The sequence below is a fragment of the Nerophis lumbriciformis genome, linkage group LG21 (genome assembly GCF_033978685.3).
Source record: "Nerophis lumbriciformis linkage group LG21, RoL_Nlum_v2.1, whole genome shotgun sequence".
NCBI classification, from domain to species: domain Eukaryota; kingdom Metazoa; phylum Chordata; class Actinopteri; order Syngnathiformes; family Syngnathidae; genus Nerophis; species Nerophis lumbriciformis.
The window spans coordinates 11,495,001-11,508,991 of NC_084568.2; the positions used below are offsets into that span (position 1 = coordinate 11,495,001).

The following is a 13,991-nucleotide window of genomic DNA, read 5'->3' on the forward strand; positions in this document are numbered from 1 at the left end:
ATATATATATATATATATATATATATATATATATATATATATATATGTGTGTGTGTATGTATACAATAATAATACTTTTTTTATTTGGATTTTTTAAAATCGATTAAGAATCGTTACAAATAAAAATCACGACTCATCCGAAATCTAATTTTTTTTGACACCCCTAATAACTAGTACTGCATAAATTCATGGTTATCAGTTAAAAATGAACACAATGCTTTGTCTTCCAATATATATGTGATGTATTTTTAGGAAATGAAAAAATAGGGTTTGGACACATTGATGTGTCAAAAGTCATTTTTCCTGATGAATGTAGTTTGTCCTCCAGCAGACGGGCTGATAGTGGAGCAGCCCCAAGCCGCCCCTCAGACCTATCAGAGCCTGGGGCCACACAGCGGACAGTTCAGCCCGGCCGTGGAGGGCAGCCACAGCCCCTTCCTGACTGGGAAAGCATCAAACGCGTCACAAAGTAAGATCTCAACGGCTGATTACAGTATAAAGCCTCAAAGTGGAACTAGAGTTTGTTTTTGTTGCAGGCGAGTCAGAGTCCGGTTACTCCCGTCACTCGGGCGACGTCTACGACTCGGACGGTCAGAGGAGACCCTTTTGGTCCGAATACTCCTCAGCCAGCTTCAGCACCGCCCTGCCACATCCCTCCGCACCTTCCATAGGCCCCGCCCCCGCCAGTCCTCAGCCATCAGAGCACTACTTCCCCCGTGTGGTCAAACGCAAAAACCTTCCACGGCCCGAGAGGGACAGCCACATGGCGGCCATGTCCGCCTATCCAGGTAGAGACTCCTCCTTCATCATCACACTGTTTCCTGTGTTGCATTCAGGGATGGCTGCCGAATTCCGTGCTTTTCGGGTATTGATTCACGTAAAATCCCACGGTGCCATATTTAGATACCTTTTGTTGCACGTTGACGTCATGTCCGCTTGCAGACTAAACACATGCTCACGTAAACATCAGGACCGACTCAGCCCAACGACGAAGCAAGTAAACGCTCAAACATAAACTAAGGCTCCACTCTTTCTAAAAGCACTCTCTTGATGCTAATGTACATTGGATTTACCATAGACGGGCTACTATTAGCATTAGCCATTTTACATGGCGATTTCAACACCTCCAAATTTGGCAGTGGAGACTACAACTAAGATCAATGTTACAATCGAACAGCTGGTGCATAATAAGCACAATGCTTACAGTACAAACACTTTGTAGGGCTCAACATAAAGCATTCAGCTTTTGGGGAAAATAACTTCCTAGTGAGACAAGATACCATATATAGTCTATATTAGCCTACAATAAAAAATTACTATGTGTGCATGCTGACGCAAATCTTTGTTGACAGAAATGTTGAAATTTCATATTTATTCAACACATTTTTACAACATTAAAAAACATTAGTAAAACGGAGGCTTCTCAGTAGGTGAGATAACTCCTGGAAATGACTGTCTCAGAATGGCCAAAGGTATAGATGTGTGTGTCCAAGTGAAAGGAAACAGTAGGCTGTCTTCTTCTAATGGATTTATTACAATCTTTGCAAGCTGGGTAATGTTTGCTGTGGTCTGGAACAACATGGCGCACAAACAACTATCAGAAATGCAGCCAATATTACATACAGATAATGTGTTATGAGACATGCAAATATAAATTAAATGCACAGAGGACATAAGTAAAGGAAATTAAATAAGCTCAAATATACCTACAAACGAGTCATAATGATGTAATATGTAAATACAGATAACCAAAATAGCATGTTAGCATCGATTAGCTTGCAGTCATGCACTGACCAAATATGCCTGATTAGCACGTGAGTCGATAACATCAGCAAAGCTCACATTTGTGCATGCATGTACAGTATAGAACGTTTGGTGGACAAAATGAGACAAAAAAGGAGTGGCATAAAACACGTCTTTCTGTGGCAGCGTCGGAGAAAGTTATACAAGTAAACAAACTACAGTGAGTTCAAGGACTCCCGTAATTAGTAGAATACACCGGCGCTCGCCAATTTTTCGAGTTATAGAGTGGGATTTCTCATATTAGGAAGGTTTGTGTCATGTTTGTCCTCTTACAGAAACCATATTAAAACAAAAAATATATTTTCCCCCCACCTTTTTCCATTTTCGTACATTTTTGAAAATTCTCCAGGGAGCCACTAGGGTGGCGCTAAAGAGCCGCATGCGGCTCTAGAGCCGCGGGTTGCAGACCACCAGGTCTATACAGTACTTTATTGCTATTGTTTTAGTCTGTAAAAGACAATATTTAAACTTCATCAATTTGCCTGGGGAAAAAAAATCGAATCCTTATTTGTGTTGTGTATTTTGTTGGATTGATGAATAAAAAAATAAAATAAAATAAAATAAATCCTTATTTAAAAACCTCTTAAGGCCCAAGCTGTTTGTTTACATGCTTCTTTTTAATTTCTCTTTGCTATTTGGGCTTATTGGACCCTAATTAGAATAGAAACTAAGAATCATCTTTTGGTATGATGTACTTAGTCCATAAGTAACAAACGTGTACTTCATGTTTAGTGACATGCTAATTCTTATTTTTACACTTTTTTTTTTTTTTCCAAATTCCATTGTATGTTATACTCTTCTGACACCACCAGATGGCAGTATAAGTGTCCACATAAGCGCAATTCAGTAGTGTACACAATTTTGGAAATAAGAGCTTGTGGCCAACTAAGCCTTTAGAGGTTTTAAACTATAACTTTTTTTTGACCGACCTGAACCATTCACTATTGAAAAATAAAATACAATAAATAAATGTTCGTAATTCAAATTGAACTCAGGAGCACAGTATATAAAACACTTTGATCTACACAAAAAAATTAATGCAACATTTTTGTTTGGATTTTTTTGTCATAAATACGTCATAGTGAGCACGTTTTGTAGTGCTCTACCGAGAGGATGCACTCTTGAAATAATTCATTATAATTGGAATGAAATACATACATGTGTTATTAAATGTATTTTACGTAAAATTAAATTTAATTAATTCATCGAATATTTCGTGATTTAATTAATTTTTTCATGATTTATGTTGAAAGTATTGTATCTGTCAAACTCAGCCGTCAAAGCCAGTGGGCGGGTCCTAACACCTGATTGGTTACTCGGCATTTCCGTGTATTCGTGAAACTTTGTCCGGGCACGCAGAGGAGTATTACTTGATGTTAAAAACAGCCGAGCGCTGTAATAAATCCCTTCAATGTGCCCTGGGTCAGTAGGTCTTACCTACAGACACTCGACAAGCTCGAAAATATCCACCAGAAACTCCCCCAAAAGTGCAGCTATATCCTCTTGAGCCGCCATGTTTTCAAAAGACATCCAAAAGCTCTCATTGGACTAGATTCCTGTTAGCCCCGCCCACTGCCTTTGACGGATGAAATTAATTAAAAGTGTTCATGAAACAATAAAAAATAACGAAATCAAAAGTAAAATAAATTTAATAATTCTAAATGTTTAAACAATTAAATCCAATTATGACACATTTAATAACACATGTATTTAATTCCAATCATAATTAATTATGACACATTTGAGTAATTATTTCAATATGTATGTATTTTATTTTATTTGTCCAATTGTAAAGTCAACAAAAGGAAACATTTTGCACCTTACAATGCAATTAAAAAGGGCACAAATGATATATATGGAGATACAGTTCCATCCTACTCCTGCAGATGGCGGCATTCTGCATTAGATTGCTTGTGTGCCAGCCTCCACGCATGCGCACTCAACTTCACCAAAGCTCTAACTGCTGCTCTTGGCCTCAATGCGAGTTAACGCCAACCTGCACTTTTATCTGGCTCTGCAACAAACCATTATAAAGAAATACGCGCGCTCTTTGGTTACCATGGTAACGCCGGGCACCTGTGTTAATCAGGTTCTGGCCCGATCCAGCTGTGGCAGTTTCTACTGGAGCTGCTCCTGGACTCCACCTGTCGCACCTTCATCACCTGGACCGGGGACGGCTGGGAGTTCAAGATGTCCGACCCAACTGAGGTAAGGCTCGGCTTTTTTTTGGGTGGGTGGAGGGTCCTTCCTGGTTCTTTTTTTAATTAGGGCCCCGAGCAGCAAAGTCTGTAATTGCTCCGTGAGTTATTTTTCTAAATCGAATTTTTGAGGCCCTTAACACTCATGAAAACTCACCATTTTTGTTGTATTTTGTTTCTACTAAACAACAAATTAGAACGGTATGGCCTTAGAGGGTTGGTCTTGAGCTGGGTAAGAAGCTTCTTAACCAAACAGGAAGCCATACGTGAAGATAGGCGAACACACTTCCACAGAGCTAAAAATATATATTGTGGTGTACCTCAGGGATCAACACTCGGACCAAAATTGTTCAATCTCTATATAAATGACATTTGTAAAGTTACAAAGGACTTAAAGTTAGTTTTATTTTCAGATGACACAACATCAATTTGTTCAGGAGAGAACACACAGAAGATAATACAAATAATAACAAAAGAAATGAACAAATTAAAAAGAGGGTTTGACAAAAACAGACTATCTTTGAATCTCAGCAGGCCAGGTCCTAACCAATCTGGCGCCCTAGGCAAGATTTTAGGTGGCGCCCCCCCCCCCCCCCACATCGGCAGTGAAGTGTATATACTCACAAGAAACCGAATAGCTTTGTCTTTGACCTTTTTTTTTTAACTTACAATAAAGGGGTAGAAAAGTGACTATTACCTGCAGGTCAAACATTAGCTAACCAGAAGGCAATAACAATGTAAACAAAAAACACCTGCTTAAAAGATCTAATACAAATGTCCCTGAGGAATGTAAGGTGGGAGTACTGTAATTAGCTAACATTACATTATTATTTTCCATAACAATTTAGCCCCTCCACAATATTAACCCAACGTTAAAACAGAACTAGCTATTTATTGATTAGCAATTGCCGAATCATGTAACATTAGCTTAATGCTAAAAAGCCAGGTTACTGTCACATTCTGTAACAGACAAATAATTTAATGTAGGCTAACGTTACCTACCTGCTACCTCTGTCTTTTCTCGTTTCTCCTCCTCTTCTTTTCTCCCCTGGGCACCTAACAGTTTTGGCCGTTTTGACATCTTGTGTTGATTTTTTGATGTGGTGACGTCCAAAAAGAGTCATGATACGGGAAGGGAGGGGGCGCACCGTGCGGGGGGAGGGGGGTGGCGTAATGTTGTAACAAATAATATTTCTATTAAATAGGCTTTACTTTGCATTTGAATTAACGTGGGATTATTTTTTGTATTTAGAAATAATAGTACCAACTTTTTTTTTTTTTTTTTCTCCAACATTTGTGGCACTGGCGTGGCGCCCCCTGATGGACGGCGCCCTTAGCATTTGCCTATACGGCCTATGCCACGGGCCGGCCCTGAATCTCAGTATGCTATTTGGTAACAGTAGAAGGGAAAGTCAAACACAAATACAAATAGACGGAGTATATATTGAAAGGGTAAAAGAAAACACATTTTTTTGGTGTAATAATAGATGATAAAATGAATTGGAAATCTCATGTAAAAAATATACAACATAAAGTAGCAAGAAACACGTCAATAATGAACAAAGCAAAACATGTTCTAGACCAAAAATCACTTAATATTGTTGGAGGTACCAAACCCCACAAGTTTCATATGCGCATTCACCGAACCCTTCTTTAGTGAAAAATAAAATGTTTTATTTTATTTGTTTTCAAATTCAAGACAAAGTTGTATGTTTTTTTTTTACTAGTGCACAAAATGAACCGTGCATGAACATCACCTTGTTCAAAGAACAAAACCAACACAGTGCATGAACTCACAACAAATTACACACTTGCAAATCAGATGGAAAATTAGAGGGAACATTGTTTGGGGGGGTATCCATAATACTTAGACTTTTTTTTTTAATTGTCATTCAAATTGTAACTTTACAGTACAGATACGCCGATAGGGAGAAGTTTTTATTTACACGATTGATTGATTGATTGAATGAAACTTTTATTAGTAGACTGCACAGTAGAGTACATATTCCGTACAATTGACCACTAAATGGTAACACCCGAATAAGTTTTTCAACTTGTTTCATTAAGTCGGGGTCCACGTTAATCAATTCATGAGTTTGGTGTGTCTTGACCGCTGTGGTGGAGGCTCTGCCAAACCCCTGAGGCCGACTCACCGAACCCAGGTTAAGAACCACTGTTCTAGACCAAAAATCCCTTCATATTCTCTACTGCTCGCTAGTGTTACCATATCTGAGTTATTGTGTAGAAATATGGGGAAACAACTTCAAAATGTGCACTTCATTCACTAACTGTGTTACAAAAATTATCATTTAGAATAATACATGATGTTGGATATAGAGAACATACAAACCCTTTACTTATTAAATCACAATTATTGAAATTCAACGATTTGGTGCATTTGCAAACAGCTAAAATGATGTACAATGCAAACTTAACATGCTACCCAAGAATGTACAACAATTCTTCTCAACTAAAGAGGAGAAATATAACCTTAGAGGGAAATCTAATTTCAAACGTTTGTATGCACGTACAACACTTAAAACTAGAGATGTCCGATAATGGCTTTTTTGCCGATATTCCAATATTGTCCAACTCTTAATTACCGATTCCGATATCAACCGATACCGATATATACAGTCGTGGAATTAACACATTATGATGCCTAATTTTGTTGTGATGCCCCGCTGGATGCATTAAACAATGTAACAAGGTTTTCCAAAATAAATCAACTCAATTTATGGAAAAAAATGCCAACATGGCACTGCTATATTTATTATTGAAGTCACAAAGTGCGTTATTTTTTTAAACATGCCTCAAAACAGCAGCTTGGAATTTGGGACATGCTGTCCCTAAGAGAGCATGAGGAGGATGAGGTGGGCGGGGTTGGCGGGGGCGAGGTTTTAGGGGTAGCGGGGGTGTATATTGTAGCGTCCCGGAAGAGTTAGTGCTGCAAGGGATTCTGGGTATTTGTTTTATTGTGTTTATGTTGTGTTACGGTGTGGATGTTCTCCCGAAATGTGTTTGTCATTCTTGTTTGGTGTGGGTTCACAGTGTGGCGCATATTTGTAACAGTGTTAAAGTTGTTTATACGGCCACCCTCAGTGTGACCTGTATGGCTGTTGACCAAGTATGCTTCGCATTCACTTGTGTTTGTGTGTGTGTGTGAAAAGCCGTAGATATTATGTGACTGGGCCGGCACACAAAGGCAGTGCTTTTAAGGTTTATTGGCGCTCTGTACTTCTCCCTATGTCCGTGTACACAGCGGCGTTTTAAAAAGTCATACATTTTACTTTTTGATACCGATAATTTTGAAACCATCCATCCATCCATTTTCTACCGCTTATTCCCTTTGGGGTCGCGAGGGGCGCTGGAGCCTATCTCAGGTACAATCGGGCGGAAGGCGGGGTACACCCTGGACAAGTCGCCACCTCAACTGATACCGATAATTTCCGATACTACATTTTAAAGCATTTATCGGCCGATAATATCGGCAGTCCGATATTATCGGACATCTCTACTTAAAACCTTTAGCATATCAGTATGTGGAATTAAATTATGGAACGGATTCACCAAAGAAATGAAACAAAGCACCAATATGATTCAGTTTAAGAGACTGTTCAATCTACAAGTGTTCACAAAGTACACAGAACAAGAATTATGATTAACATCTTGAACCCTTTTTTTTTCCTTTTTTATTGAGACAAAGATTATTTATGTATTTAATATTTGTATGTTTACTATGGTATGTTATTTATGAATTCACTGTTCTGTTACATAGAACAAGGAAATTGGATGAAATTGCTACGGTATGAAAAGGGGTAGGATTAAATAAGCTCTGCTTCTTCCTACTCCTTTTCGGACGCGCTGGAATGAAACAACTGCAGTTGTGTGATGCATTACATTGTGTCGTATGCATGTTCCAAATAAACTGAATGTGCAACAATTCTTCTCAACAAAAGAGGGGAAATATAATCTTAGATAAAAATGTAATTTAAAACATTTGTACGCACGTACAACACTTAAGACCTTTAGTATATCTGTATGTGGAATTAAATTATGGAAGGGATTAAGCAAAGCAATCAAACAATGTACTAATATGATCCACTTCAAGAAACTCTTCAAACTTAAAGTGTTTACAAAGTACAAAGAAGAAGAACCTTGATAAACATTCTGAATTTATTTCATCCATTTGTTAATTTTTTCAAAATAATCTTACTCATTTTACCGTATGAATTGTAACTTACTTCACCGAGTATTATTTATTCATTTATTTATTTTTTATTGCGATTACTTATGGAGTATATTGTAAATAAATTGAGAACAGGAAGTGAACAAAAGTTTTAGCAACTGTTATGTCAAAGAAAAGGGGGTAGGATTATATAAGCTCTGCTTCTTCCTACTCCTTTTTTTTTTTTTTTGGTGTCCTGTCCAGCTTCTCAGGCAAATCATATAGTTGATGTAGATGCCCATGTCGGCTGTTCAGATTTACTTTACAAAAGAGAAGTGTAGGATACTTCTCTTGTTGCCTTATTTGTATTTGACTTTATTAAATGTATTTATATTATCATTTAGTGCAGCCGGGCCGGAGCAGGAGGGGATAGAAAGAGAAAAAAAAAGAAGACAGAGGGGGAAATTGTGGGGACAAGAGGGGGATTAGACAGAGAGACAACAACAGCAAACAACAACAACAATAGAGCAACATCAGCAAATATGACATGTACAAATATGATGGTAAAAGTAATAGCAAATAAGCAGTTAGCGAAAAATAAAAAATAATACAGAAATGACAATGAGCATTATTACACTACAAATGGATCAATACAAATACCAATAGAAATAGCGCTATTGATAATGAACAATACCAATAATTTACCTTTATTGTTGATAATAAAGGTAAATTATTGGTATTCTTCCTACTCCTTTTCGATACATGTTGAAAAGAGAAACTGGAAATTGTGACGTATCATGTTGTTTGCTTGCATGTTCCAAATAAACTCCAACTCAACTCAACATGTAAGTGTAAAAAAACATTATGATTTGTACATTTTCAGAATGTGCTTGTTGTATTTAAAAAAAAGAAAAGAAAACAATCTGAAGTTGTCTTTATTTTTAAGTTATCGTGCCGTGATTTTACGAGTCCGGCCCACTTGGGAGTAGATTTTTCTCCCATGTGGCCCCCCATCTAAAATGAGTTTGACACACCTACTTTAAATGATCGGATCTCCTTCCAGACTGATAAGCTAGGCTTTTAGGTTGTAGTCTGATCATGACTAGATGTGGATAATGCCCCCGTGTGGTGGAAAATATAACAGCGGTAACTTCCTTCCGCTTGTTTTGATCTTCCTGAAAGTTTTGGGGGCATTGGGAAGGGCCCTCGCAACAGTTTTATCGCAGCTTTAATTGGATTTGGGTCTCCTTCCCAGGTGGCCAAGCGCTGGGGTCAATGCAAGAACAAACCCAAGATGAACTACGAGAAGCTGAGCCGGGGCCTCCGCTACTACTACCACAAGAACATCATCCACAAGACGGCGGGCAAGCGCTACGTCTACCGCTTCGTCTGCGACATCCAGGGCATGCTGGGGAAGACGGCACAGCAGGTTCTGGCCAGCCTCGACATTTTGCAAAGCGGCACAGAGTCGTGGCCGTGCCACACGGACTCCACGGCAGCGGCTGGCGCAGCGGCCCCGCAGCTCAGCAGCGAGCGATGGGAGTGAGGCGGCGCCGGATGCGGTTCCACAGGCCACCATGTTTCAAAGTAAACCCCGCCTCCTCCAACCATGGCTCAAGTACCGTGAGTAATGTCGCAGGGACTTGTCGACCGTAGGGTTGAACATACATTCGCATTCACCCGAAACATCAACTTTTTAGCAAAAGTCACACTAATACTGTGAGATTAAAGTCAAACCATATATTTAAATAAATAAATAAATAATTGTTGCCATTAGGGAAGGGTACCGAATTCAAAACTTTTATAGGTATCGTTTAGAGATGGCCGATAATATCGGACTGCCGATATTATCGGCCGATAAAGGCTTTAAAATGTAATATCGGAAATTATCGGTATCTGTTTCAAAAAGTAAAATGTATGACTTTTTAAAAACGCCGCTGTACGTAGTGGTACACGGACGTAGTGAGAAGTACAGAGCGCCTATAAACCTTAAAGGCGCTCTAATATCACATAATATCTACGGCTTTTCACACACACACACACAAGTGAATGCATGCATACTTGGTCAACAGCCATACAGGTCACACTGAGGGTGGCCGTATAAACAACTTTAACACTGTTACAGATATGCGCCACATTGTGAACCCACACCAAACAAGAATGACAAACACATTTCGGGAGAAATAACACAACATAAACACAACAGAACAAATACCCAGAACCCATTGCAGCACTAACTCTTCCGGGACGCTACAATATACACCCCCCGCTACCCCCTACCCACTCCCCCCCCCACTTCAACCCCGCCCACCTCAACCTCCTCATGCTCTCTCAGAGAGAGCATGTCCCAAATTCCAAGCTGCTGTTTTGAGGCATGTTAAAAAAAAAAATAATGCACTTTGTGACTTCAATAATAAATATGGCAGTGCCATGTTGGCATTTTTTCCCCATAACTTGAGTTGTTTATTTTGGAAAACCTTGTTACATTGTTTAATGCATCCAGCGGGGCATCCCAACAAAATTAGGCATAATAATGTGTTAATTCCACAACTGTATATGTCGGTATCGGTTGATATCGGAGATGGACAATATCGGAATATTGGATATTGGCAAAAAAAGCCATTATCGGACATCTCTAGTATCGTTTATTGTTTGTTGTTTATTGAGGATCCCCATTAGCCGACGCACAAACGCCAGGCTAGTCTTCCTGGGGTCCTTTTCAAAAGTTCAAAGTAAAATAATCATACACAGATCCAGTTACAAAACATGCACAAATCCAATTACAAATAAAAGAAAGGAAAAAGGAAAATAAAATTCTCATAATAATAAATGAAACTAACAGTACACAGATACAGTTACAGAACATACGCACATCTGGTTACAGTAAAAGACAAGAGAAAGTGAAAGAGGGAAAAAAAAAAAGTTCTCAAAACTGATAACATGAACGATTAACTCTTAAGTCTAAAAAGTGTTTTTACATGTTTCTCAAGTGCTCGTATGAATTCCGTCGGTACTACCGGTTATTGATTCACGTTGAAGTACCACTGATAGTCACACACACACACACTAAGTGTGGTGAAATTACCCTTGTTCCACCCCCTGGGAGGTGAGGGTAGAAGTGAGCAGCAACGGTGGCCGCGCTCGGGAATAATTTTTGGTGATTTAACCCCCAATTCCAACCCTTGATGCTGAGTGCCAAGCAGGGAGGTAATGGCTCCCATTTTTATAGTCTTTGGTATGACTCGGCCGGGGTTTGAACTCACGACCTACCGATGTCAGGGCGGACACTCTAACCACAAGACCACTGAGCAGGAAAACCAAATGGTGCCATTTTTCGATACCTCTGCAACACCTGAACTTCAAGTAAAGGTCCACTCTTTCAAAATGCGCTAACTTGATGCTAATTTACATTGGATTTGCCATAGACAGGCTGCTATTAGCATTAGTCATTTTACATGGCGATTTCAACACCTCCATATCTGGTAATGTAAACTACAACCAAGATAGATGTTACAATCAAACAGCTGGTGTGTAATCTGCACAATAATTACAGTACAAACCCTTTGTAGGACGCAACATTACACATTCAACATATCAAGGAGCGCCTTCTAATGTCTTGGAAGTGCAACTAAAAAGGGCACTGTACATAAAAGTTATTATGATTGTTAATAGCATTGAGAATGAGACTCAAATGGAACAAGAAAAGAAGAAGAATCAACTGGACAGTGCACTTATCGTAATCAGATTTGCAAAATTACATTTTGTCATCAAACAATTAACATTTATTAACACACACAAAATTCCAGCAAGTTAGTCCCGTTGCCTACCGGTATGGATACCCAATTACCGATAATTGGTACCGTATCGTTACAAATGTGAACGGAACCCATCCCTAATTGCCGTATCAATATTTGTGTTGAAACTTTATTCAAACAAAAAAACAACAACACATTTTTGGGGACAACACTGAGGGCGACAACAACAACACAACTATCAGCAGCTAGACGAACTACAAATATGGTATCCATCCATTTTCTACCGCTTGTCCCTTTCGGTGTCGCAGGGGGTGCTGGAGTTTATCCCAGCTTATCAATATTCATAAAAACAAATTAGTGAAATAATAAAAAAAAAAATAGTATTGACAATATTACAACACTATGGTTACAATATGTATCTATTTATCCATACATACAGTATATATGCAGTGTATACTGTATATTAACTATAATTTACTGTGTGTGTGTGTGTGTGTGTGTGTGTGTGTGTGTATATATATATATATACACACACAGTATATATAAGTTATTACAGTATACACTGTATACACATATATACAGTGTATATATATATATATATATATATATATATATATATATATATATATATATATATATATACACACACACACACACACAGTTTATATATAAGTTAATATACAGTATACACTGTATACACATATATACAGTATATATATATATATATATATATATATATATATATATATATACACATATACACATGTATGTATGTATATATATATATGTGTGTGTGTATATATATATATGTGTATGTGTGTATGTATGTGTGTGTGTATATATATGTGTATGTATGTGTGTGTGTGTATACAAATGTGTGTATATATAAATATATGTACACATATATCCCTATATGTGTATGTATAAATAGAAAATGTGTATGTGTGTATATACACACATACATACGTATATATGTGTGTGTGTATAGATATGTGTGTTTGTATATATGTATACCGGTACATATACTGTATGTGTATGTATATATATATATATATACATATATGTCTTAATAAGGTTATCCAAAAAATAGTGCTCGATACCGTAGTAGAGCGCAATATATGTATGTGTGGGAAAAAAATCACAAGACTATTTCATCTCTACAGGCCTGTTTCATGAGGGGGGGTTTCCTCAATCATCAGGAGATTTTAATTTGAATGCTCCCATTAAAATCTCCTGATGATTGAGGGAACCCCCCCTCATGAAACAGGCCTGTAGAGATGAAATAGTCTTGTGATTTTTTTTCCCCACACATACATATATATATACATATATATATATATATATATATATCAAGTTGTAATTTTGCAAAAGTAAAGTTGTAATTTTACTTCAACTAAAACTATAAATATGAATGATGTTCTTTTGTAGGAACAAGGTCATAATATATTTAACTATCATTTTCTGTGGCAAATGTTGGCATTCATTCATAACAAATTCTGACTTCTTTTGCTAACATTCTGATTTGTTTCACTTTATTCTCACAAACTTAGAACATTTCTGCTAAAATTTGGAGTTCTTTCCAGTGTGGCCTCAATACTGCTCCCTCGTGATTTCATTTGGTTTCTAGGAACGCATGCATTTGTAAATAGTGTCCATATGGTAGAGTTTTGTGCATTTATGATATATATTTTTTATACAGAACTCAAGTCTACCTCTGTTTGCTGATTAGAACGACCAAACAAACCTGATTGTCACTTGAGCTGTGAAGGTTGCAGAATGTGTGGACTATCTTTTATCAATAAAATGTGTACAAATAAAAACACAACACATGTTTGTGGGACTTCCCAATGCAAATATAAGTAAACAGTTGTTATTGGTCTGAGGTGTTCCTTTGTACATACTGTAATATCCTGTCAAGAAATGTGAACTATAAAAAAGCAACAGTATTGTTTTTTGTCACGTGACTTCCTGGAAGTGCTTAAAAAAGCGTTCAAGAAGACAATCCGAGTCCTGCTACTACGAGTCAACCAGTGTTATAGCTACTAGTTAACCGTCTAAGTGTAAAAA

General features: G+C 37.8%; 1 protein-coding gene across 5 annotated transcripts in view; it reads left to right on the forward strand.

Annotated features, from left to right (window-relative positions):
* The window catches only part of etsrp (ETS1-related protein), a 42,779-nt gene that overhangs the window by 11,743 nt on the left and 17,045 nt on the right, over nucleotides 1-13,991 (forward strand). For 2 of the 5 annotated variants that reach the window (XM_061983434.2, XM_061983437.2), the window contains exons 5-8: nucleotides 329-469; nucleotides 537-788; nucleotides 3,893-4,011; nucleotides 9,425-10,586. In XM_061983434.2, coding sequence (XP_061839418.1) covers nucleotides 329-469; nucleotides 537-788; nucleotides 3,893-4,011; nucleotides 9,425-9,715 — 803 coding nt within the window. In that variant the 3' untranslated portion in view covers nucleotides 9,716-10,586. Of the gene's footprint in view, nucleotides 1-328; nucleotides 470-536; nucleotides 789-3,892; nucleotides 4,012-9,424; nucleotides 10,587-13,991 lie in introns of those variants that run through there. The other 3 variants (XM_061983436.2, XM_061983438.2, XR_009817656.1) reach the window with 2 other exon arrangements.